Source organism: Phascolarctos cinereus, unplaced genomic scaffold (assembly GCF_003287225.1).
Source record: "Phascolarctos cinereus isolate Bilbo 61053 unplaced genomic scaffold, phaCin_HiC Scaffold_2;HRSCAF=192, whole genome shotgun sequence".
NCBI lineage: Eukaryota > Metazoa > Chordata > Mammalia > Diprotodontia > Phascolarctidae > Phascolarctos > Phascolarctos cinereus.
In genome coordinates, this window is record NW_027555625.1 from 228573938 (window position 1) to 228599935 (window position 25998).

The 25998-nt window shown below is 43.8% G+C and overlaps 1 protein-coding gene across 1 annotated transcript in view; it reads right to left on the minus strand.

Moving 5' to 3' along the window:
• Nucleotides 1–25998, minus strand: part of SLC13A3 (solute carrier family 13 member 3) — a 78291-nt gene that overhangs the window by 8509 nt on the left and 43784 nt on the right. Inside the window, exons 4-12 of the mRNA XM_020984139.2 lie at nt 21458–21524; nt 19425–19610; nt 17035–17160; nt 15546–15641; nt 14277–14381; nt 10090–10187; nt 7728–7840; nt 4497–4658; nt 868–1005 (exon numbers count right to left, since the gene is read on the minus strand). Coding sequence (XP_020839798.1) covers nt 868–1005; nt 4497–4658; nt 7728–7840; nt 10090–10187; nt 14277–14381; nt 15546–15641; nt 17035–17160; nt 19425–19610; nt 21458–21524 — 1091 coding nt within the window. The remainder of the gene's footprint in view (nt 1–867; nt 1006–4496; nt 4659–7727; nt 7841–10089; nt 10188–14276; nt 14382–15545; nt 15642–17034; nt 17161–19424; nt 19611–21457; nt 21525–25998) is intronic.

Sequence of the window (25998 nt, forward strand, 5' to 3'; positions counted from 1 at the left end):
GAGGAAGAGAGGAGAATGATAGATTTAGAACAAGAAAAGACTTGGGGGCATTATCTAGTCCAACTCCATTTTACAGATCAGCAAACTGAGACCCAGAGAAGTTAGGCTTCTTGTCTAGGTAGTAAGTAGCAAAGATTGGATTTGAGCTCAGATTCCCTGATGCCATACCCAGTGCTCTTTTCATTACACCACACCAAAGATTCCAGTACATCTAGTCTTAAATAATATTGTTTGCTCTGTTTAAGAAGGCAGAGATGTCCTAGAGTCATAGACTGTCAGAGGGAAGAGGGACTTTAAGACATAGAATGTCAGAGCAATTTGAAAACTGTCCAGTTATACAAGACCAGGAGGTCTCAAGCTTTTTTTGTGGCATGGACTCCTTGGGTGTATTGGTGAAACCTATAGTCCCCTTCTCAGAAGAACATTCTTAAAGGCAGAAAATTAGTTATACAAGATACAAAGAAAACCAATTATGTGGAAATGCAGTGATGAAAATATTAAAAGGTTCAAATTCACAGATCCCTTGAAATCTATTCACTTGCCCTTTAGTCTATGAACCCCAGGTTAAGAACGCTGATCTAGTATAAACTCTTCATTTTACAGATGGGGAAACTGAGTCCCAGAAAGAGGAAGGGGCTTGCCCAAGGTTCTACAGGTAATACTGAGTGTCAGAGTCAGAATTTGAACCCGGGTGTTCTGACTCTCAGGCCTGGTTTCCTTCTGACTCACTTCCATAGGCTCACTAAGCTGCAGGTTAGTTTTCTGGGCTCCTGGAGATCACAGAAGTGGCATTGACTTCACAGCCTCCCCTAAGCAGCCCGCCCCTCCCTCCTTGCTGAAGCTCACAGTCGTCTCTTAGGAAGTTACCATGTCTTTGACCAGCAGATGTCCAGAAGCAAAGGCGATGGAGTTGGGTGGTGTTGACACTGGGAGCATAAAAGCATAGGAGCAGCCGACGGTGCCTGGGATCATCAGATACAGGGGATGGACTCGAAGACGGATGGCCTGACGAGGGCAGAGAGAGAGAGGGAGGGAGAAAACACACATTGGACAGAAGGTCAGAGCTGGAAGAGGTCTCCCATATCATCCAGTGCAACCTCCTCATTTGATTATTCTATTTTTTTTAAAAAAAATTAAATGTTTTTTTAAAATCTTAACATTAAGCATCAATACAATCAATTAAACTTGTTTAGTAACTGCATTTCAACATATACAATGTTATCACTTTTCAACCATTTCCAAGTCTCTATTAGGATCCTTGTTGTTGTTGTTGTTGTTGTTGTTGTTGTTGATTCATTCTTTTTAAAAAAAAGTTGGGGTTTTTTGGATTTTTTTGGAGACTGGGTCTCCCTATTTCACCCCAGCTAGATATACTAGCAGTCACTCACAGGCTTGAACCCATGGCTGATTGGCACGGAGTCTTTGATCAGATCTATCTTTCCAGCCAAGGCTGCTCTGCCCCTCGTTGGGCAGCCTGATAGAACTCTGCTCCCGAGGGCTCACCGTATTTAGTGTGAGACTTAGTGAGGATGCCTAACTGACTTTAGCCAGTGCAACTCAGAACTCCTGAACTCCATCTATCCACCATCTGCAGCCTGCCCCAGTCCAATGTCTTCTGTTTCTATATCAGCAACATTTCCAGTGTATTCCTCTCCTCCTCCAGAAGAAGAATCATCCCTTATGGCAAAAAATGAAAAAGATTTTTTTTAAAAGCTCAAAATTAGCCAGCACACCCCAGAAAGTCTGACATTATCTGTAGTGTTCCTCACCCTATATAGTCCTCCATGTCTTCAAAGAAAAGATGGGCAATGTCTTCTCATATCTCTTCTCTGGTGCCAAGCCTGCTCATTGTAATCTCACAGCATACAGTTTTGTGGTTTTCTTCTTATTGTTCCCATTTACATTGTTGTAGTGATTGTGCATATTGTTTTCCTGATTCTGCTCCCTTTATTTTGCATCAGTTCATTTAAGTTTTCCCATACTCTGACATTATCCTGTTCATTATTTCTTATAGCATACTAATATTCCATTATATCAGTCCACCACAACTGGCTCATTCATTCCTCACTTGATGAGTCTCCACTTAGTTTCCAGTTCTTTTTTGCTATAAATATTCTAGTGATTATGGGACCTTTTTGTCATTTAACCTCCTTGGGCTATATGCCTAATAGTGGAATCTCTGGGTCAAAAAAATATGGGCATTTTAATCTCCTTCCTCCTTTTTATTTTTTTTTTTACTAAATAATATTTCATAGTCCATTTCTTCACATAATGTTCATTCATTCTTAGTGCCCTTTCCTCTTGTTTAGTTGTTGATAATGTGAATTCCATTTGCTGGTTCTGCTTTTTAGAAGTTTGTATTATTTCATAAAGGTTTTCTAAATTTTTTGCATTCCTCATACTTATTGGTCTGAATTGTGTTATAGTATCCTATTTCACCAATGTGCCATAATTTCTTTGACTATTCCTCTATTTTTAGACATTTAGATTGTTTATAGTTGCTTTTTTGTTTTTGTTTTTACAATTATGCACAATGCTACTAAAAAAAAATCTTTGAATAGATGGCTTTTTTTTAATTGTTTTTGATAACACATTCTGGTTATAATCCCAAGAATGGAATGATTATTTCTGTAACTTTTACTATGTACTGCTAGATTAATCTCTTGAAAGATTCTTCAAGTTTGCAATTCTACCAGCAAAGTAGGAGTGTATTTTCTTCTCCTTCACTCGAACAGCAGTTAGCTTTGTTGCTTCTGAGGGACTGATTTGCTGCATGGGATAATACACAACCCATAATTTGTATCCTATCGATTATTAGTGAAGCTAAGCATTTTGGAGAGTAACTCTGAACAATTTGTGTTTCTCCTTTTGAAAACTCACACCCTCATTTTACAGAGGGAGAAATAAAACTTAGAGATGGGGAGCGACTTGCCCAAGCTGGTTAGCAGTGAATGGGGCTGGTATTCTAATTCTAAGAATTCAGGGCTACCAAATCCAAATTCCAAGCAATTTCTGCTCTCTCCTGTTATTCTCTGCTATTAGTCTCTCTGACCTCCAGTGAGTTGTGTTTTACCTCGATCCTAACATTAGAACAAGCTGGAGCAAAGTTATGAGAGGAAAAAAATACCCCAAAACAAAAAACAACCCATGACTAACAGCACAAGTAACCACCACCCCCTCCTCTCTTCTCTGCCTCCCTTCTGACCATAGTATGGTGAGAATAATGGATTTAGAGTCAAAGGGCCTGGATCTGAACTCTAATTCTGGTACTTAGTAGTTGTGAACATGCTTAAAAAGAATTTTAAATATTTCAATAAATTAATATTTATATTTAATAACTATATATTTATCATTATATATACTAATATATTATATGTTATATACTTATAGAATATAACCACATACTTAAATAATTATATAATATTTAATGTTATATAAGATATTCTATCATATAATATTTTGTATTTATTATACAAGTATGATTTTTAAATAATATTTTTATTTACAGTGTTTAATAATTTAATTTAATAATTACAGTGTTCAAGCTTGACCCTAAAAAGGGTGGAAAATGCTCCTCACACTCTTCTTTGTAGAGGAGGACTATGTATCGGGAAAACTGTATATCCTGTCAGACTGTTGATCTGCTGGTTAGTTTTGAACTATTTCTTTTCCTCTTTAAAATTTTTCTTTTCAAAGACTAACTTATTGTGTAGAGGAGAGGAGAGGTAAATGCAGAAATGAAAGTGAAATAATAAAAACAAAAGATATTACTAATTTTTTTTTAAAGAGGACCCAGTGCTCAACCTAAAGGATTGGATCTGACTTTTCACTCACGTCCAACTCTCTTTCTAATTCCATTTGGGGTTTTCTTGGCAAAAATACTGCAGTGATTTGCCATCTCCTTCTCCAGCTCATTTTACAGATGAGGAAACTGAGGCAAACAGGGTTAAGTGACTTGCCCAGCTAGGAAGTGTCTGAGGCTGGATTTGAACTCAGGAAGATGAGTCTTCCTGACTCCAGCCCTGGCAATCTACTCACTGTGCCACCTAGCTGCCTATCAAGAGTAGGAAAAACATTTTTGGTTGGAAGGGACTTACTGGTGCTTCTTAAAACCAGACCATTATATGGGGCAGCTAGGTGGCGCAGTAGATAGAGCACCGGCCCTGAAGTCAGGAGTACCCAAGTTCAAATCTGGCCTCAGACCAAACACTTGACACTTCCTAGCTGTGTGACCCTGGGCAAGTCACTTAACCCCAACTGCCTAAAAAACAAAATAAAACAAAACAAAACCAAAACCAAAAACACCAGACCATTATAAACAAACTCCTGGGATCTGCCTGTAGACAAGGGTGGCCTTAGTTTCTCCCAATCTCTTTTCCAGCAGAATAAGCCAGCCTTCCTTGAGGAGAGAGCCTCCCACCCCCATTGACTTGTACCAGATGCATGGGCTGGGGCAGAGGACGACAACTTCTTAGACCTCCTCTTGGGGCACTTACCAGTTCAGCAAGAACTGGGAGGAAGATGATGATGGTGGCTGTGTTGCTGGCAAACTCAGTGAAGAAGGCGATCACCACAGAGATAAGCAGGACTGCAATGGCTGGTGGCACATTCTCCAAGGGATGCAGCCGCCCACCTATCCATGCTGACAGCCCTGACTCCTGCCATGGAAGGGAAGAGAGGACCTTAAGCACTCACCCCTCCACCAACATTCCTACCAACTGGGTCTGGAGAAGCACTTGGCTGGTTCTACACTAGCAATATGGCTGTTTCCTCATTAGCAAAGGGAATAATTTACCAAAGTGCTAAAGAATTGAACACCTCTTATATGGACTGATTTGGTTATTGATTGACACGATAATTCTTTGTATTTGTATAGTGTAGAGAGCCAGCTTTGTTACTAGGAAGACGGGTTCAAAGGCCTATCTTTGACACATCGTGACTGTGTGACCCTGGCAAAGTCACAATCTCCCAACACTCTGAGCAAATCACTAAGTCTCTAAGTAGCAAAGAAGGTGCTCACCTGCATTGGTGAAAGGAGTTTCCTCATCTTGGATTTCCCTATATCAATGAAATGACGTATCTAGTCCTTATCCCTATCTATTATTTGTAGAGTGCTTTACATTTTTCACATATAGGTATCCCTCCTCCAAGTTGTTTTGGCAGATAGCATTATCCTTATTTGACAGATAAAGAAACTGAAGGCTTAGGGTTGAGAATTATCTGCCCAAGGTCACATAGATTGTGACTGCCATAACCAGCACCTAAGAAAAATTATCTGGAACTGGTAGACCTGGTTTTGAATCCTTACTTTTCCATGTGTTACTAAGGCTAAGACCTACTTGCCCTTTAATGTATTGACTCCCTATGGCTTCCCACAGGGCCTAGGATAAGAGGATTGAATGACAACATAGACTGGTAAGAAGAGCATGGGAAATCTTGGTTTTAGTCTTGGCTTTGCTGCTAGCTAGCAGTATGACTTTGAGAATATCCATTTCTATCTCTGGGCTTCAATTTCCTCATTGAAGGGGGTTAGAGACCTAGGCTTAGAATCAGAAGACACAGTTTCACATCCCAGCTCAATCATTAATTTCTTTGGTGGTAGGGATGGGGGTGGGGGAAGAGGGAGGAAGACCAAGCCTTTATTAAATGCTTACTATGTGCCAGGCACTGTGCTAAGTTCTTTACAAATAGCATCTCCCTTGTTCCTTCGTGACTTTTCACAAGCCACTTGATTTCTCTGGGGCTCAGTTTCCTTATTTGTAAAATGACAGGATTTGACTAGGTTCCCTCTAATTATTACCACTATTATTCAGTGGTTCTGTGACTCTGTAGAATCTTTCAGATTTCTCTAAAATCCTGTGAGCCCATCACCTCCTGTGGCTCAGAGCTCAGGGCTCTTCCCATGACTCACTCACTGCCTGATGGTGAGTTAGTGAAGAAATAGTCAGTGAATGGATAGAGAACAAGCCTTCTCTCCAGCACCCTACACCCTCCTCCAGATTCCAGGGAGAGGTGGATGAGGAATGTGGCCTCTGCTCTCCCTCTGTCAGCCTCTGGCTCTGGCCCAGAAGGGACCGACATGGTATCCAATTAACCGAATAGTAGAAGTTCCAAAGTAGAATGTTAATGACCAAGGCTTTCGATGCCTTGTGGGATGGCGGGGGGAAGGGAGGAGAGGGAATCAGTCCAAAGATCTTCCCTGGAGCTGGACCCTGTGATGGGAGGGTTTCTTTCCCAGTGCACCCCTGGGGATGAGCCAGGTCACCACCACCACCACCTCTCACTAGGTCTCAATTTGCACACATAGAGAATAAACGGATTATGGCTGGAAACCACGTGTGGCGTTCCTGAGAACAAAGGTTCTGGGGCTCTGAATGATAGTTCTGCTAGGTCTTTTGGTGAGGCAGAGGATAATGATGATAACAATCACATCCAGGCCTGTCTCCTTCTTTTGTGTTCCACCTCTCCAATGCACTTTGGGACTCTGGCCCTAGGGCCATGATGTCCTGATTGGTGAAAGCTCACTCTATCTGGCCAACCCCCCCCCCACACACACACACACAATATACTTCATCCCGATCATCTTCTTGCTCTGGGAACAATAATCAAAACCACGATCCTGTTTCTAGAAGGGGCTTGCCAATCAACTCACCATCTCTGTGACTCCCCCAAGCAAAACAGCCTTTTCTGACCACCATCCCTTTATATGTATGTTGCTAAAATGTAAGCTCCTTGAGGACAGGGACTGTCTCACTTTTGAGTTCATATACCATGGCAGAGAGTAAGCACCTAAAAATGCTCATTCATTCCTTGGTGACCATAGGTAAGTTACCTCTTCCCTCTGAGTCTAAGTTTCTTCATCTACAAAATAGAGACAATTTGCAAAACTGTTGTGAGGAGGGTGCTGTATAAACTGTAAAGTGCCAAAGAAAAGTGATCTATAACCATACACAGAGGGCTTTACAATTGACAAAAGCCTTTCACATCCATTATGTCATTTGGGCCTAACAATGACTCTGGGACAGAGGCCAGGCAGGTGTAATTAACCCCATCTTCCAGAAGAAGAAACTATACCCTAGAGAAATTAAATGATTTCCAGAGCCTTCTAGCTAGTAAATGACTTGAACTCAGGGCTTTTGACTCTACCCTTTCTTGAGCATGGCTGGTTACTGCAGACTTCTAGTCACAGAATGTCAGAACTAGAAAGGATCTTAGAACATAGAATATTAGAACTGGAAGAGATCTTAGAACATAGAATGCAGAATGTCTGGCGGGAAGGAACTTTGGAGGTGATGCTGTCCAGTCTCCCATTTTTCAATGAGGAAGCAGATCATGAAAGAGGAAATCAGTCAGCCAAGGTTACACGGATTTCAGGTGGCAGCACCAAGTCCCAGACTCAAGGACTCCTGATGCTCAAGTCCAGGTTCTTTTTAAATCACCCCTTCCCTCCTCAGAAGCCGGAACCCCACCCCCACCCCCGGTACTGAGGATTTAGCCAAGAAACTTCTGAAAATCAGCTGAGGACTCCTGGTTTAACAATGCACCTTAGGGAAGCAGCGGGGAATCCACAGCCAGTATCAATGATTTTCCCCTTATCCCTGCCCCTAGAACTTCCTGCAGCCAGTACCAAACAAAAGAGAGCTGCCTCTCCTTGTTGTGTCCTGAGGTCAGGCCCCAGCTTGAGGGACGGCTTAGGGGTCTCTCAAACACTGGGAGGAGGACATTACCTCACATCCTTTAGCCATTGCAAAGCCCCCACCCAGCAGGAGGATGACGTTCCAAGGCACCGTCTCTTGGGCCTTCTTCCAAGTCAGCAGGGGCTCCATCTCCGTGTTGGGAGCTGGGCAGAGAAACATCCCCCCCCCCGGAAATCATAACATGAGGACGCAGTTTTGCTTGGTAGAACCCAGTGCTCAGGCAGGGTCAGAGACCAAGCCAACGACGCTGGCTTCCATGAATAGGTCAGGATGTTAGGAGAACTCTTTTCTAAAGTGATGGGACCACTCTCTACCAAGCTTAAATAGCCTTAGCTAACAACAATATTTAAAGGGCTGTCATGTGGAAGGATTTGATTTATTCTTTTTGACTCAGAGAGAGAAGGAGTAAGGGGTGGATGTGGTAGGGAGGCAGATATAGACTCAATGGATAGAAAAGTTTCCAATAATGACGGTTGTCACCCTCTACTGCCCTCCACATACCCCCTCCAGTGACACTAGCCTGCTTGCTGTCCCTTGCATATGATTCTTCATCTCCCTGGTCATTCCTCATGCCTGGCAGGTGCACCCTCCCCACCTTGTCTCTTAGCTTCCCTGGTTCTTTCAAGACTCAGATCATCTACACAGGAGGCTTTCCTGGGCCCCTCTGCTGCTGGTGCTTTCCCGCTTCAAAATCACCCCCAATCTACTCTGGATAAATTTTATTGGGGCCTACTTACTTACATGTTTTACATATCATTTAAATATTTACATGTTATTTACATGTTTGCATTCTAATGTGAACCCCTTGAGGTCAGGGACAGTTTTTTTTTCCTTTCTTCATATCCCCTGTGCTTAGCAAGGTTCTTGGCACATAATTGGAGCTTACTACATGGTTGACTGACTGGCTGTCCTAAAGTTGAATTTGGGGCTGTCTTGGGAGGTGGTGGGATCCCTGTCACTGGAGTCTGGTTGACCCCTTGGAATATGGTAGAAGGGACTCTTGTCAAGTATAGATTAGACTAGAAACCTCTGGAGTCATTTCCAACTTGAAGATTCTCTGATAATAGTACAATGTTCATTTCCCCACAACCCTATGAGGCAAATAATTGATGGATTATTAGCCCCATTTCACACATGAGGAAGCTGAGACTCAGAGAGGGAGGCGACTTGCTCACAGTCCCAGTTAGGAAGCACTAAAGGTGACACTCAAATCCAAGTCCCCCAGATGCAAGTCCTGAGTTCTTTCTACTTGTGACCTTCAAAATACCAAAACTGACCACATCCTACAAGTAGGAGATATGGTCCTGAAACATCACCATTTGTGCATTTGAATGGCATAGCTAACTGGCTACGTAATCCTGAGCAAGTCTCAGACCCTAGAAGTAAGGAGGGGATAGGCATGGGTTCCCCAGGCTGGATCTGGGAGGAATCTCGGTCTCACCCACTTTGGCAGGCTCCCCTGTTTCTGAGTATCTGCCCTCTTGGACCCTGGATTTGTTAACTTCCTGCTTTCTCCTAAACCTTTGTCCAGCTTCCTGGGTTCTTGATTTGACCTGACCTGACCTGAGCTGACCAGCATGTCCTGTCCTACCACATAGCCCTTTGGCCTTTCCATTTGCCCAGCAGTACCAGCTCAGTCACTCTCTCTGGTCTTGCTGTGACAGATGGGGATGAGTACTTTTATGCATGGCCTGAAGGTCTCTTACAGCTCTGACTTTCTCCGCCTTCAAGTTCCATTCAGCCCATGCTCTGTTCTAAGGTTTCTTGTGATCGAACCTGCCCCCCTCACTACACCCCTGCTAGGACGGTACAAGTGGTATGATCAGTTTGGATATCCCTACAGGCGTTTTATCTGTAGAGGCGATCTGAGCTCCTAGAGAGGCTACGCTGGTGTGGCAGAAAGAACACTGCATTTTGGAGTCTTAAGAATCTGGGTTTAAATCCCCACTCTGCTTTGTAACACTTGGCGAGTTTCTTCCCCTTGCCTTGGGCCTCAGTTTCCTCATCTGTAAAATGAAGTAGTTGAAATAGATGGCCTCTAATGTCCCTCCACACTCTAGATCTGTGACTGGCCAGGGGAAGTCGTCTAGCACATGGAAAGAGCCCCGGGCCTCTGAAGAACTCAAACTTAAAAGACCTAGATTTAAGCACCGACTCAGAAACTGCCAATCTATGTGATCATGGGCCAATCGACTCAATTACTCTGAGCCTCAGTTTCCTCATCTTTAAAATGAGTATAATAATGCTTGACCTCCAGTCTCAGGGCTGCTGTGAGGAAAACGCTTCACATAAGCCTTAAAGGGGGGAGCAGAGGGTTGTGGATGAATGGAAATTGTTGTAAATGTAACTGTCAGTCAACCCCCATTGAGGCCCGAAGTTTTGAATGGCTCACCTTTCAAGTCAAACCACCATTTGAGAGCAGGCTTCTGGGATGGGAAGAAGAACAACACCGTGATGATAGAGATGCCTGTGACAGCATCAGAAAGAAATCTACAAAAAAAAAAAGAAAGAAAGAAAAAAGAAGGCATGAGGACCATGGGGAAGCCTGGGCATGGAGGGATTCTGCAAAGGTTCATGCAAATGAGGACTTGTGAAAGGAGAGCTGGGCATTCCTGACCATTCACTGGGCACAGGGGCCATTGTCAGAACTGGCTCTCGGCTGCAATCTGGGATACATGCCTCCCGCTGCTGCAGCACACAGCCTGCTGGCCTCAGAAACCCCCCAGAAAGGCTGGGAACTGACTACCCACCTCCTCTGAAACAGCCCCCAGGCCAGGGATTTAAATATAACATCCCCAGGCTGGGGACCTTGCCCCTTTCCCCTCCTCCTCCCATTTGAAGTTCCCCACCTCACCCCAGGAGAAGAAATGGTGTCTGCTAGAAGACATACAGGGCAGTGAAGGGGAGAGTAACCAACTTGTGGGGACCAGAAAAGGACAGGAAAGGCTGGAGAGTGGGGGTGGGCTATGTAGGAAGCCTCTGGAGGCGTCATCACCTTTCTTTGACATCTAGGAAAGGCACTGTATGAGTGTGTGTGTGTGTGTGTGTGTGTGTGTGTGTGTGTGTGTGTGTGTGTGTGTGTGTGCGCGCGCGTGTGTGTGGTGGGTAAGGGAGGGTGGCGGGGAGGGGCGGGGACGTGAAGGGGAAGTGGGGGAGAAAGCACTAGGTTTGGAGTCTGGGACCTGAGCTTAAATCCTGGCTATATGAGTAGCTATGTGACCTTGGTTAAATCATGTAACCTCTGGACTTCAGTTTCTTCATCTGTTAAGTGAAGACATTAGATGGAATAATGCCCAAAGGTCTTTCAAGTTAAAATCTTGTCTCTTGTGCCTCTGAGTAGAGATCAGCAAGAGAATGGAGAAATTTAGAGAATAATTTTCATTTTGAGTGAGAAACTGGAGAAAGGAGGTGGGGGAGGAGGGGAGAAGGAGTGAAGGGGAGGGAGAACACACCAACAGACGGGGAGAGAGAGAGAGAGAGAGAGAGAGAGAGAGAGAGAGAGAGAGAGAGAGAGAGAGAGAGAGAGAGAGAAGAGAGGAGAGGGAAGGGAAGGAGGGAGGGGAAGGGGGGGAGAAAGGAGAGAGACACACAACGAATGGAATGAAAAAGCACTTAAGTTATTAGATATGAAAAGTACTATACTAAGACCTGGCAAGAAGGGGAAGGAGAGGCAGTGAGGAGCACACTTCTCCCCTCCCCTAAACATTGCATCTCCCAGAAGGCTCCTTCTATTCAGGATTGTAATCGATTCTGGAGGTTTGCGTATCTTTGAGATTAATGGTTGCTCCTTCAGGGGTCTCGTTTTCCTCCTTATTTTAACGCAATTTTATCCTGTAATATTCTGAACTGTACTCTTTCAAATGGCAATGCAGAGTTGGGATAGGTCTCAGTCTACATTGGGCTATCATGCAAATATTTCTATAAGTTTCTTGGATGGGGAATATGAAGTAAGAGAAATCAGATCAGAAGATGAATTTTGATCCTTCACTTGAGAGATATCATGGCACTGGGGAAAAAGCACTGAATTTAGAGTCATAAGGCCTGGGTTCAAATCTGCTACTTACCAGCTGTGTGACTTTGGGTGAGTCAGATAACCTCTCTGGGCCTCAGTTGCCTCATTTGTAAAATGAAGGGTTTGGACTAAATCATCGGTAGGGAACCTGAGCCTTAAGGCCACATGTGGCCCTCTAAGAGGGTCCTCAAGTGCGGCACTTTGACTGAATCCAAATTTCACAGAGCAAATCCCCTTAACAAAAGGATTTGTTCTGCAAAACTTGGACTCAGTCAAAGGGCCATACCCAAGGACCTAGAAGGCCTCACATGGCCTCCAGACTTCAGATTCCCCATCCCTGAACTAGCTGGTCTCTGAGATCCCTCCCAGCTCAAAATCTCCAATGAAGTCAAATAACTCTCTGGACCTCGGTTTCTTCATCTGTAAAATGAGGGAATTGGACTAGATGAATCCTAACATCCTCTCTCATGAAAGCTGTTAACAAAGAATTATAATAATCTAAGCCAAATCCACCCCCTCCACCAAAACAATGACATGCCGGGTCAGCCTTTGACAAAGAAGCCTGAAAAAGGTCAGAGCCTCTTCTATGTTCCTCCTCTAGACCATCTCTCTGCAGGGGAACAGAGGGATAAACCTCTCTGCTGATTTGAAAATTAGTACTCTTAAGGACCTAATGTGCTATGCTCTCTAGATAACATCTTGGTGATATCATTACAACTCAATTTGATTACAACTACAATAAAAATAACAATCACAACTCACATTTATAAAGTGGTTTAAGTTTTACAGGTAGGTAGTATAAAAATATTATCCCCATTTTCCAGATAAGGAAACTGACAGAAAGCTCATAGAGAGGATTTATACAGGGTCACATAGCTAGTGTCAGACCCAGGCCTCAAATCCAGGTCCTCCTCACTCAATTTTTCCCCTTACACTAATACAGCTCCCACCATGTGACTGACATTTGGGAATTTTGGGTCCCAAGATAAGCTAGAAGTGGCCAGCGATATTTTGTCCAGGGATGTCTTTCTAGGTCCCTTGAATTACACTATACTATGGTTTTTAGGTTCTGATCAAGGTCCACCTTCGTATAAAGATTCCTAAGAGAGAACGATAGGCTGATACAGGCAACAGTTGCCAAAGTGCATGCCCCAACACTTGGGGCCCAAAACAAGCACGGAGAAAATGAGGGATAACCTTTACCCCAACTTTTTTTCTATTTCCCAGGTAGAAAACCAAAGGTAGTTGGCAAGGTAGAGCCTTCCCTGGGCCTGATTGATAGGTCTGCCCTCCTTATTACAGTCAGGGTCAGAGAGTCAAATATGCAGGAGCCCAGTTCAGAGAAGGGTTTGGGTTGAACATGTCTGAATTTCCCAGAAGAGATGACGGCATTCTAAACCTTCAGATGGACTTCACTAGGCCAATCTCTCCCACTTGGGAATGAGAGCATTCTTCTTAGTGCCCAGTCAGTGTGCTTCTTAGTCTCTAAGGATTCTATAGCAACCTTACAGCCTCAAGCCTTGTGGCACTATAGAATCAGAGAGTGTTATGGATGGGGCTTAGCATGTGAGAGTTGGAAGTGCTGTTAGAACACAGAGCATAGAAAGTGAGAGCTAGAAAAAGCCTTAGGATATAGAGCATACCATGTAAGTAGAGAAATAATAATAATGGTGATATTGTTAAGTTGTTTTGAGTCATATCTAACTCTTTGTGACCCCATTTGTTGTTTTCTTGGCCAAAATTCTGGAGTGGTTTGTCAGTTAAATGAGGAAACTGAGACAAATAAGGTTAAGTGACTTGCTCACAGTTAAACAGCTAGTAAGTATCTGAGCCCAGATTTGAACTTGGGAAGATGAGTCTTTCCTGATGCCAGGCCTGGCACTCCAATAATAATGTGCCACCTTGCTGCTCCAGTAACAATAACAGCTGGCCTTTATATAGTGCTTTAAGGTTTGCAATAGACTTTACTAAATATTATCTCATTTGACCCTAGGTGCTGTTATTTTTTTTTTTTTGCAGTTGAGGAAACTCAGGCAGACAAAGGTTAAGTGATTTACTCAGGTCACACAACCAGTGAGTGTTTGAGACTAGTTTTGAATTGGGGTTTTCCTGACTCCAGATCCAGGGAAGGGAACTTCAACATCATTTAGTATTTTTTTTTTGCAGTTGAGGAAACTGAGGCAGACAAAGGTTAAGTGATTTACTCAGGTCACACAACCAGTGAGTGTTTGCGACTAGTTTTGAACTGGGGTTTTCCTGACTCCACATCCAGGGAAGGGGACTTCAACATCGTTTAGTACACTTGGCCCCACTGAGGAACAGAGAGGGAAGTCATTTGCCCAAGGCAACAAGTAAGTTAATGACTAGAAACTTCATGTTCTGACTTCTAGTCTAGGCCTCTCTCCATGATGCCAGGATATCCTTTGAGTGACCTCCCCTTGAACGGACAGACCCTTTCACAGCCTAGAAGCTCCAAAAGCAAGGTCCCCATTTCCCTGATAGCCTCAGCCCAGGCCCCAGAATCAGCCCAAGTCCTGTCCCAAGAGGCATCAATGCATGCATCTCACCCAGGGGGAAACAGGCTGGCCCAGCCAGGGATGAACTTTGGGTCCCTGGAGAAAAGCAGAATGGCAAACAAACAGAAGAGGAAGAAGACCGCTTGTTCTGCAAACCTGCGGATCACACAAAAGATGGCGATGAAAAGTACCCCTGGCCCTGTCAGACTCCCAACCTAGGCCCAGCTCGGGTAGGGGCTGGAAGCTTCCTTCTCCCATGGCCTCTGGAGCATCTAATAGGAATAATCTGGGGATTGTGATGCGTCCAATCCCTCTAGTTTTCTTTTCTCATCACCCCAGTATTTCTTAAAACACACCCACTTGTTCTGCCCAAATCACATTGTCCAGCCCCAGGAAGGAACTCATCTTGCCTAATGATAGTAACAGCTTCTAGTTTCCAGGATACTTTATAGATCACAAAATGTTTGTAATCCCAGTGAGGTAGGGAGTGAGGGTCTCATTATCCCCATTTTACAGATGGGAAAAATAAGACCCAGAGAGGTGAAGTCACTTGTCTATCATTACAGAACTTGTGGGGGAGTCAGGACTAGGACCCCTCTTCTGACTTTAATCTAGTGCTCCTTCTCTGTTGGTTCGCAGAGGGCTTCTGATGTGTGTGTGTTCGTGTACACACGTGCGCACGCACAGGACAATAGGGGTAGTTATGAGAAAAATGATAGGGGACCTGGTAAACATCTGCTGGTGTACTGGAGGCAGCCCCAGAGGAGGATGGGACATTTTGCTGGTGGCTGGTGCCTAGGGATGGGGCCAGGGAAGAGAGCTGAAGAGCAAGTTAGAAGGGACCTTTTATAACATAGAATATCTGAACTAAAATGGATATGAGGTCTTAATGACATCACAGAGGGCCCTCCCCAATCATTAGAATGCCCACCTTCTAGTCACCTGGCCTGGCATGCTGAGAGTCTCTGCCTATTCCCTTAAGCACAAGATGTAGAATCCTACCCAAGTTAGCCCAATTTGGACACCATAAGAGGAGTCCACAGTCTGAGAAGGGAGTGTATCTTCAGATACGGTCAAAGGAAAGGGGGAACATAAGGAAGCCTGCAGTAATTCTACCCACCCTGAGCCTCTGGGACATATTCCAGCAAAGGTAAAACCAGGCCTGAAATCAATAAACATTTATTAAGGGCATACTATGTGTCAGACATTATGCTAAGCCTAGAGCAAGGCTGGTATTGCCTTCCTAAGAATGTACTCCCCCTTTTTTCATCTCTTGTCATCTCCCCCTTCCCCCATGCCACAGCCCACCTAGACCCTTACTTGACTGGGCCCAGATTTTGGTAATCTTCCCTTATCACAGCTCGGGCTCGAGCTTCAGCGTCTGCTCGGATTTGTGACTTTTTTGTCCTCCAGCCCCTGTTAAAACAAAGCGAGATGAAGTCAGGAGTCTAGCAAAGCTGGCCACATGTGTAGGGAAAGCAAGAAGTACAGTACAAAGGCCAACAGGTCACAGAAAGCACTCCCTCTCTGTAATCCCAAAATTTCTCCCTCCCTGGCCTTCTACACAGTAGCTGAATTTCTCCTATTATGTATTAGTTTGACTAAAGGCAAAGACCCTGTTGAAGAAAAGTATATAGACACCTTTAGACTTTGGCATGGTGTGGTCTTTCATGACTGGAGAAGGCATCTCACACTTTCTTATCTCGAACAGTGGGTGCCTCTCATAAGCAAAAGCATCTCCTTGGCTTGAACATCTGGTATCTATTGAGCCCATGAGGTGTTACAGAATAGTGACCTTAGAACACAGAATGTCAGAACCAGGAAGTGATAACAATGTAAAAAAAATAATAGAACATTAATAATTATTTTAAAACCACAAAACGTCAGAGCTAGACAGAACCTTAGAACATAAATGGAGTTTGATGATGCTTTTTAGATCATTAAATTCAACCACCTCATTTTACACATGAAGAAATTGTCATCAAGGGTAACATAACTTGCCCAGGGTCACACAGCAAGTTAGGGGCAGAAACGAGATGGGAATTCTGGTCTCCTGATGTCTAGTCCAAGGCTCCTTCTGTTATGCCATACTGCCCATAACAGGTATTTTCTGGTGTTGCTTATTTACAAAATTCTTTTTGTCTCATCAACCCAGTGAGATAAGTAATATATAGGTAGCCTCATTTAACATACAGGGACCTGAGGATTAGAGAGAGAAATGACTTGCCCAGGAATGCATAGTGAGGAAAGAGCAGAATCAGGGCTTGAACCCAGGCCTTATGACACTTGGGCTTGTGTTATTTCAACCATATACCCTCCTGCCTCCCAATCTGTTATAGAGGGTGTCTGATGGTAGAATAATAGCATTCATATAGTGCTTCAAGTTTTGCGAAGCACTTTACGTGTTACCTCATTTGAGTCCTCAAAACAACCCTGAGAGGTAGGTGCTATTATTTTACCCATTTTAGAGATGAGGAAACTGAGGCTCACAGAAATCATGTGACTTGCCCACTGTTACACAAATCTGTAATGTAAGTGTGTACATAAATGTCTGAGGAAGGATTTGAATTCAGGATCAAAGGAGCATCACTTGAGGGCTAGATAGGAGCTCAAAGGTCTTCTAGTGCAACCCTCTTCCTTTAAAGATGAAGAAACTGGGGCCTCCCCACAGAGAATGAGGGACTTGCCCAACATCACTCAGCAGCACAGGTCAGATTAGAACCTGAGGCCTCTGTCTCCAGAGCTAGTGCTCTTCGCACTGTTCCATATAGCATTTAATGAAGAAAGCCCCTCGGCCAGGAATGAATACCTTAGATTGATGCCGCCGTACAAGAAGGAGATCCAGAGCCAGCCGACGAGCAGGAAAAGCAGCATGAGGGGGAAGGCAAATACAAACCAGGATCCAAAGTTCACCACGTCACACTGTGGGAAAAAGCTTGAGGGACAGAGAGAGGGAACAGGAGGGGAGAGAGAGGGAAGAGCTCTGTGAGGTCAAGGAAGCCAACTCCAGGGGCATAAGGGAGGACAGAGCAGGGACACCGGGGGTTCCCCGAGGCCATCGGGGAAAAAGATGCCCTACCCCAGCCTCCAACATCCTGCTCTCTTCCTGGCAGAAATCTGATCCTGTTCTAGAAGGCCTAGATAGTCCATTTTATGTGGTGGGGTCTTCATCTGTCCTTGGTGGTGAAGTGTATAGAGCCCAGGGCCTGGAGTCAGGAAGACCTGAGTCCAAATATGGCCTCAGACACTTTCTAGCTATGTGACCCTGGGTAAGTCACTTAATCTCTGCCTGCCTCATTTTCCTCAACTGTGAAATGGGGATGATAATAGCACCTACCTCCCAGGACTGTTGTGGCATCAAATGAGACAATATTTGTAAAGAGCTTAGTAGATGCTATATAAATGCTAGCTATTATTATATACTATTTAATTATACTCTCATATTCTATTATATATTCTTAATAACAATATTCTAATATAATATATTTTAATTATTGTATTATTCCCTACAGTACTGTGAGGATTGCCAGCCTGAGTACACAAACTCCCATGGGGTATAAGAAGCTTGCCAAGGAGACCTCGGGCACTTACTCGCTATGTGACCCTGAGCAAGTCACCTAACCCCATTGTCTCCAAAAAATAAATAAATTTTTTTTAAAAAAGCTTGCCAAGGGGTAGAAGAAATATTTGATCAATAACTGTATTATCCTATTGAAATCAATTAATCTCTTATTTTATGTCTTATGTGTACATGCATGGCAAATGCTAGAATTTATTTCCTTTCATACTGAATAAAGGGTATGGGAAGATTTACTGAAAGTCAAAGGGGATGGGAACCGAAAAGGTTGGGAACCCTGCATAATTGAAAGGGACCTCAAACTCTTGCCTGTAAATAATGACAAAAATGTATCCATTAACTATCTTCCTCATTCTGGGCTTCATTTTCCTTATCTGCAAAATGAGAAGGAGATTACCACTAAAATTTCTCCCAAATATGACCTGGGTTCAAATCCCAGTTCAGACAATATTTATTTGATTTTAGGGGAGTCATTTTGTTTTTAAGGGTCTCAGTTTCCCTCTCTGTAGAATGGGAGTGGGGTTAGTCTAGAAGCACTCTGACCTCCATTCCAGCTCTGAATCCCATGATTCTGTTAATGCTTGTACAGCACCCTACAGTTTAGATGTTTCATCTATATCCGTGACCTCATTTCTTCACATCAGGGAAAACTCCTTAGCAACAAGCACTCCCCTAAGTGAAACTATGCCCTGGGAGGCAATGAATTCCTTTTGACCAGATGACCACTTGTTGGAGACTTTGTACAAAGAATTCCTATTCAGGTGGAGTTTGGACTAGAGTTCTTTGAGGTCCCTTTGAGCTCTGAAATTCTAGGATCCTGTGACTTGGTCCTCGTGCAATCCTATGAGGTAGGCAGAGCATGGATTATTAGCCCCATTCTACAGATGAGGACACTGAGGCTCAGAGTGGGAGAGAAAGGGCAATCAGCTAGTCTAGTCACATAAGTCTTAGGATCATAGAAACTCAGAGCTGAAAAGGGCCTCAGAGGGCATCTAGTCCAACGTGAACGCAAACAGGAATCCTCTTCACAACATACCCAGAAAGCGATCACCAGCCTTTGCTTGAAAACCTCCACCAATAGGGAGCTCACTGCTCATTGAAGCAGCTCATTCTATTTTGGGATAGCTCTAATTATGAAGTTCTCCTTCCTACTGAGCCAAAATCTGTCCCCAGGTGCCCACTCCCTTCGCTCTTACCACCCATCCTGATATGTCCATAGTTCTCTCTGGGGCTGAGCAGGATAGATTTTTTGGGGGGTGGGGCCGTGTTAGGCAATGGGATTAAGTGACTTGCCCAGGGTCACACAGCTAGTAAGTGTTATGTGTCTAAGGCCGGATTTGAACTCAGTTCCTCCTGACTCCAAGGCTGGAGCTCTATCCACTGCACCACCTAGCTGCCCCCAGGATAAATTTTATAGACAGAATTCAACTACCTCCTTCCATCCCCTGGTCCCATAATTCTCAGTAGAAAATAATAGGGAGAGGGTCAAGAATATTCCTGGACAACTCTACTTGACACTTTGCATTGGAATATTATTATAAAGGTTCTCCAAAGCTCAGTGTGTCCTGGAAGGGGAGAAAAACAAGAAATTCCAGAACTAGGCACGTTTCCCTACCCTGTACCTCTTCAGCTGGCCCTGCAGGATGAGGTTGGGGGCGGTGCCAGTGAGGGTAGCTGTGCCTCCAATGCTGGCTGCATAGGGGATGGAGATGAGAAAGCCCTTCCAGATGTTTCTTCGGTACTCCTCCTCCTTCTTTGTGGCAGTGGCAATCTCCGGCGGGGCCTCCACATCCTCTGGTAGGCCTTTGCTTTAAACATTGCCAAACAAGAAGCTGTTCAGAGCCCTGCTGGGGTGCTCAGAACTATCTTTACCTCTTTAGAAACCCACAAAGCTATCTAAATTTGTGCAACAATCAGAATCCTGAAAAGTCTTTCCAAGCCTTGAGAAGGAAGGGAGGGAGGCAAGGAAGGAAAGAAGGAAGGGAGAGAGGGAAGGAGGGAAGGAAGGAAGGAGGGAGGAAGGAAGGAAGAAAGAAGGAAGGAAGGAAGGAAGGAGAGAGGGAGGGCAGGAGAGGGGGAGGAAAGAAGAAAGGTTCAAAACCAGTCCTGAAAGGGGAGGCTCAGGCTTGAAGCAGCACAGGCCTGGAGCTGGTTTGCATTCTACGGGGCACTTCCCTCAGGCTTCACTGGGATCAGAGCCTAGACCCTAGAGAGAACCTGTACTCTTTCCCACTTTTAGAGGAGTAGAGAGGGCAGCAGCGTCTTTGAAACTGTAAACTCTGTCTAGCAGCCTAGTCTCCACACCATTTCCAGTGCTTGTCCCCTCCTTACCACTTACACCCCCACCCCAGCTCAGCCCCAGGCTATTGTAATCACCTCCCAAAGGGTCTCATCTCAGTGCCTCCGGTCTCGGCCCCCACTATCCAGCACACAGTCAGTAAGCTAATCTTCCTAACACCCCGCTCTGATTGTGTCATCCCTCTGCTCAGATACCTTCCATAACTCCAAATTTCCTCTCAAGTAACTGTCCATAAATATGTATTAAGCATCTACTACATGCCAAGCACTGTAGGTGTTGGGGATAAAAAATACAAGGAATAAAAATATCTTTCCTCTCAAAGTGCTTTCATTCTAATGGATTAAGTTGAAACACTGAAGCCTAACTTTCAAGGTCCTGCACAATCTGGACCTTTCCAGCCTCATCTTCCCCTGATTTCTTCTACACATCTTCACGCTACAACTAGTCCGTGGTCTCTGAACCCCTCACCCTCTCCGTCATCCATGGCCTGGAATGCCCTTTGCTCCCTTTATTGTCTCTATGCCCTACCCTCCTGCCACTGGCTTGGCCTGCCTATTGAAATCTCATACATCCTTCAAGGCCCAATCTGAATCCCTCCCCCCCTTGAGTTTTCTCTAATTCCCCCCAAATGGAAGTGATCCCTTCTACTTTGGAATTTTCACAGAACTTTGGGGACACATCTTCTAGGCACTTATACTTCTTGAATTAACATTGTCTTGAATTACAGTAATTTAAGGGTTCACTTTCCCTCACTCAATTGTGGACAACTTGGGGCTCATTTGGGATTTTATTGATCTTCCTACCTATGCAACCTAGCACAGGGCCTTGTGCAAAGCAGAAGCTCTAGAAATTATTGCTGAATTGAACCATCTCCTGGGAATTTGTCCAGCCTGGGCTGGGAAAGTTGTGTTAACTTTAGGGCCTATTTGGCTATGAACTCACTGCATACTCTTAGACAAATCATTTCTCCTTTCTAGGCCACAATGAATCCATCTGTAAAGTGAAGGAGTTTGGCTAGACAATCTTTAAGTTTCCTTCCAGCTCTCACATTCTATGTGCTAAGATCCCTTCCAACTCTGATATTCTATGTGCTAAGGTCTCTTCCAGCCCAGATATTTTATGCTCTAACATCCCATCCATCTCTGACATTCTATGTTCTAAGGTCCTTCCAGCTCTGACATCCCATCATTCTATGGTGGAATTTTAGATACCATGTCTGGCTGGTGGGAGAGGGGAAGATCTCAGGGGCAAAAGAAGAGTCTTTGTTGTACCTATCAAATCACATCCCATTAGAGGACTATTTCTTGTGCAAAAGAGCCACCCCTGACCCTCATGCAAGTTTAGTCAAGGACTCACTCCTCTGTGCTGGCCAGAAACTGCATTTCATTGGGGATGGTGCGCAGGCCATTTCTCTGGACAGCAGCTGGAAAATAAAGAGCAGGTTATCTTTCAGTCACTGAAGGCAGTTTAATCAAGAGACACTGAACTGTCCTATCAGAGTTAGGACAACTTGCCCTCCCACCAAGGATTCAGGCTGGTCCTGTGCAAAATCAGATAGAAGCATTCACTCTTCTACCTTACCTGCCTGCTTAGAGTTAGAACTGATCCCAGGCCAGTAGTTACCTGCAAAACTACCTAAAGTGCCCTACATATAAACAGGGAACCAAAGTCATAGGCAATCTTTTCCTTCAGAAGGTTGTCCAGAAAAATCCTAGACTTAGAAGGAATAGGGGATTAACAAGGGAATTACCAGACATTAACCCCATGTTCTTTTGGAAACAATGAGACTGTAATACTGGTTCAAACCCAGAATCCCAGAATGATCTCCATTCGTGATGACCAAAGCCCACTCTCAAAAGAGGAGCTGGAGTCAGTCATTTGAATTTTAGTCTGGAGGAATTTCAATCTCTACTTCCATCTCGCAGAGGGATTTTCGGTTTTAGTCTAATCTATGTCCTGTAAAGGAATTCCTGGCATCAGCAAGAGGCACACGGGCACTTCTAGTGTGCCGGAGATGATGACGACTGGGCTGCCACCTATTTTACATGAAGATATGAACATAGCCTGTCAAACCTGAAAGCATCCAATCACACCCTTCATCCCCTGCTCCATTTCTTCTGAAAATCAACTAGAAAGTTATCTACCTACCCACAGGGTTGTTGTGGGAAAAGCCCTTTGTAAAATTTAAAGCACATAAATGTTGTTATTATTATTATTATTATAACCACTGAGTATGACAGCCTGATAGGGAAAAATTTCTTTGACCTCATTCTCTAGGGTGTGAGGTGCTAAGTGGTTCAGCTAGTCCTCAGGAACAGGAAGGGAGGGGGAAAAGAAGGGAAGGAAAGAGGGCAAGATGAGGTGAGTTAAATTCCAAAGAGATCTGTCTACGTGGCAAGGGGAGAGAACAGTCCTGAGGTCTCTGGTACACGAGAGAATGAGTTAATAGCACACCTCATGTGGCTAAAGTCACCCCCTCAGCTCTAACAGGGCAGAAGGAACTCTGCCCTTCTTCCTGTTCCGGTCAGCCAAGCAGCCTGACCTGGTAGCAGGGGGAGCAAGATCAGCTGAGGCTCCAGGCCCCTCCATGTAACAGTCCACGTCTCTACCTATTAGCCTTTTTGCTTGCCTCTGAGTCAGGGAATTATAGAATCTCAGAGATGGAAGGAAGATCACGGGACATATAGTCCAACCTCTTACTTAGGTTAGGAATCCCCATTATAGCAAGTCTTCTACTTTCTACTAGAATTCTTCCATTGATGGGTAGATTATTATCTAGCCAGCCAGCCCATTCCATTCTTGGAATGGGCCTAATTGGTAAAAAAAAAAAAGTTCTTTCTTATATTAATTAAAAAATCTGTCTCACACTAAATCACATACACTGCTCTTAGTTCTCTCTTCCCTTAGTTTAATTCTTCTCTTACAAGACAATCCTTCAAATACTTGAAGACAGTTATCCTATCTCCCTAAGTCTTCTTTAGGCTAAGAATCCCTGGCTCTTCTAAGAAATCCTCATACAGCACATTCCCCTGGTTGACTACATCTAAAATGGGGTGCCCAGAATGGAGCAGAGAATGACAGATGACAGAGTGACCAAGAGAATGACCAAGATAGAGTAGGGCAGAACAATTACTGCCCTTGTTTTGGATGCTATGGATTTCTCCTAAGCCTTAGTTTTTGGTTACCACATCATAATATTGACTTATGTTAAGCTCACAATCCACCAAAACCTCTAATGAAACTATTGTTGTTTCTGTAAGAAAGATCTGGGGATGTTTAGTGGACCACAAGTTTAGTAGGAGTTACTGATGTGACAAGGCCACTGCAAAAGCTAACAGCTTTTGTGAGGTTGATTTTTAGGAATTCAAATTTAGACTTTCACTTCGCTGCTAATAATTTCACCTTATTTAATTTATCCCACCATTCTAGCCAGTCAAGATCTCTTTGGATCTTATGTCATCTAATATGCTAATTATCTCTGTTTCATCCACAAATTTGATAAGCATGTCATGAAAAATCTTACACAGCACAAGATCAAGGATAGATTCCTGGGACACTCCACTGGAGATTTTCATCCCACTTGAAAGCAGCTAGGCTTTGGGTCCAGTCATTCAACCAGATTCCAATTCACCTGGTTATTATACTATCATCGGGCACCTATCTCTCTATCTTCTCTATAAGTGTAGTTTGAAATTCTGTCGAGTGAATTGCTGAAATTTAAGTATGTTATGTTTTCAGCATTCCCCTGATCTACTAGTCTAATAATCCCATTATATATGTAATAATGAAAATAGCTCATAGTTCTCTAGCCTCTTCAAGTTTATAAAACATTTCCCACATGATGGCATTGTGAGGTTGATAGTGCTAGTATAATTGTCCCCAATTTACAGATAAGGAAATTGAGGCTCTAAGAGGTTTAGAAGTGACTGTACCCATAGTCATACAGCTAGGAAGTTTCAATGCTAACACTAGTAGCCAGGTCTTCTGACTTCAGTTCAGAGTTCTTTCCAAATGGCTGCCTGTCATTTTAGGAATGCAGCCTCTATTTAATTCAGTAATTTATTAAGCACCTTCCATGTATATTTGGACTAAGAAAGGAAGTTTAATTCCCTGAAGTCTTGTGATCACTGATATGTAGAGGAAAGGGGACTGGTGATTAGAGTAAAAATTTCTGATAGGGACAAGGTGAAGGCCAAGGAATCGGTGGGTACTCCATGAGTCATGCTCTTTTTATGTCTAAGAATCCCCATAAGCCTCAGAGAGAGGAGTATGGTGATATCAACTGGAGACTGAAGTCTACTCACCAGGGAGCCCTCTCTTATTTGAGAAGAAAACTTGATGTAGTAGAGAGATTTCTCCACTAGACTTGGAGTGAGGAAATCTGCTTTCAATTCCTAATGTGACACTTCCTAGTTTTATGACCTGGGAAAAAGCATTTCATCTCTCTGATTTCCTGTTTCCCTCCATTTCCCATCTTTAAAATGGGGATAACACTTGCACTACCTCAAAGGGTTGTTATTTGAAAAGTACTTTGTAAATTTTGTAAAGATATATACACTCATATAGACAGACACATATGTATGCATAAATGTGTATGTATATATTTCACTATAAAAATGTAATCTGTTGTGATTCTCCTCAGAAGACTGGCTTTCCATTCAATTCAACAAGCAATTAGCAGGGGCCAGCTATGTAAAAGGTATTGTGGCAAAGTGCCCATGGAAACCATGGGCTTTGGCGGGGAGGTTGCATTAATGAGTCACTAGGACTGGAAGTGGCTGTGATGGAGGCTCACTGAGTCTTTGTCACACTCTACTGAGCATGGAAGCACCTAGGGTACTTTTCTGACAGCCAGAAGCTGGAGGCTCCTGGTTCTGCAATAGGACCCTTTGTTGTTAACAAGTTGAGCTGGAGCAAAGGTGTTGCCATCTCTTAACGATTTACTCAGCCTCGCATCCCTGCTTCTCCCCTTTGCCCCCAGGCTTGGAGGGGACCACGAGGAAAAAGGCAAGGTGGACAAAGTCTCTCCCTGCATGCAAAATGCTGCTTGCATATGGCTGCTAATTTGGAGGAAAGTTGGGAGGGAGAGAGAGTTTACCAGAAAGCAGATTTCAGTCCCAATCAAAGGAAGAATTCTAACAAGATCTGTCCAGTAGGGGGTCCCTGAACTTGGATGAGTGGAAAATGATTTTCACCATGCTTAACAGACCTTATTCTGAGAAAGGGTCCATAGGCTTAACCACATAGTCAAAGGGGTCCATGACACAAACAAGGTGAAGAACTCTTGGATCAGTTGATATCTAACATCTCGTCTAGCTTTAAATCCTGATTCCATGAAGACTGTGATAATGGCTTCCTTAGGTCTTCTCTTTCTAGGTTCAATAACCTAGTTCCCCATGTAACATATATGATTTCTTGACCCTTCATGATGCCGGTTTTTTCTGCACACACTTCAGCTCGTAACTCTGTGGCCAAATGTGGCACCCCAAACTAGTTATAAAGCTACACAGACACAGGCAGGTCTGCGCAGAGCCCAATAAGGTGAAGCCATCCCTTTATGTGAACACCAGATAGCCCACGTGGCCCACGGTTACATTAACTTTTTCTAGAAGCTTTGTCCTGCTGTTGACTTATCTGAAGTTTCTTGATCAGTTTCCACTCTCAGATCTTTTTTAAATAAACTGCTGCTGAGCCAACTCTGAGCAACTGACCTTTAAGAGCAATAGTAGTTAGAATGCATAAAGCACTTTAAGGTTCACAAAGCGTTTTACCTATGTTAACTCATTTGCTCTCTTATAATAACCCTTTGAGGTAGGTGCTATTATAATCTCTATTTTATAGATGAGGAAGCTGAGGCAAACAGAGGTTAAATGACTTGCCTAGGATCACACAGCTAG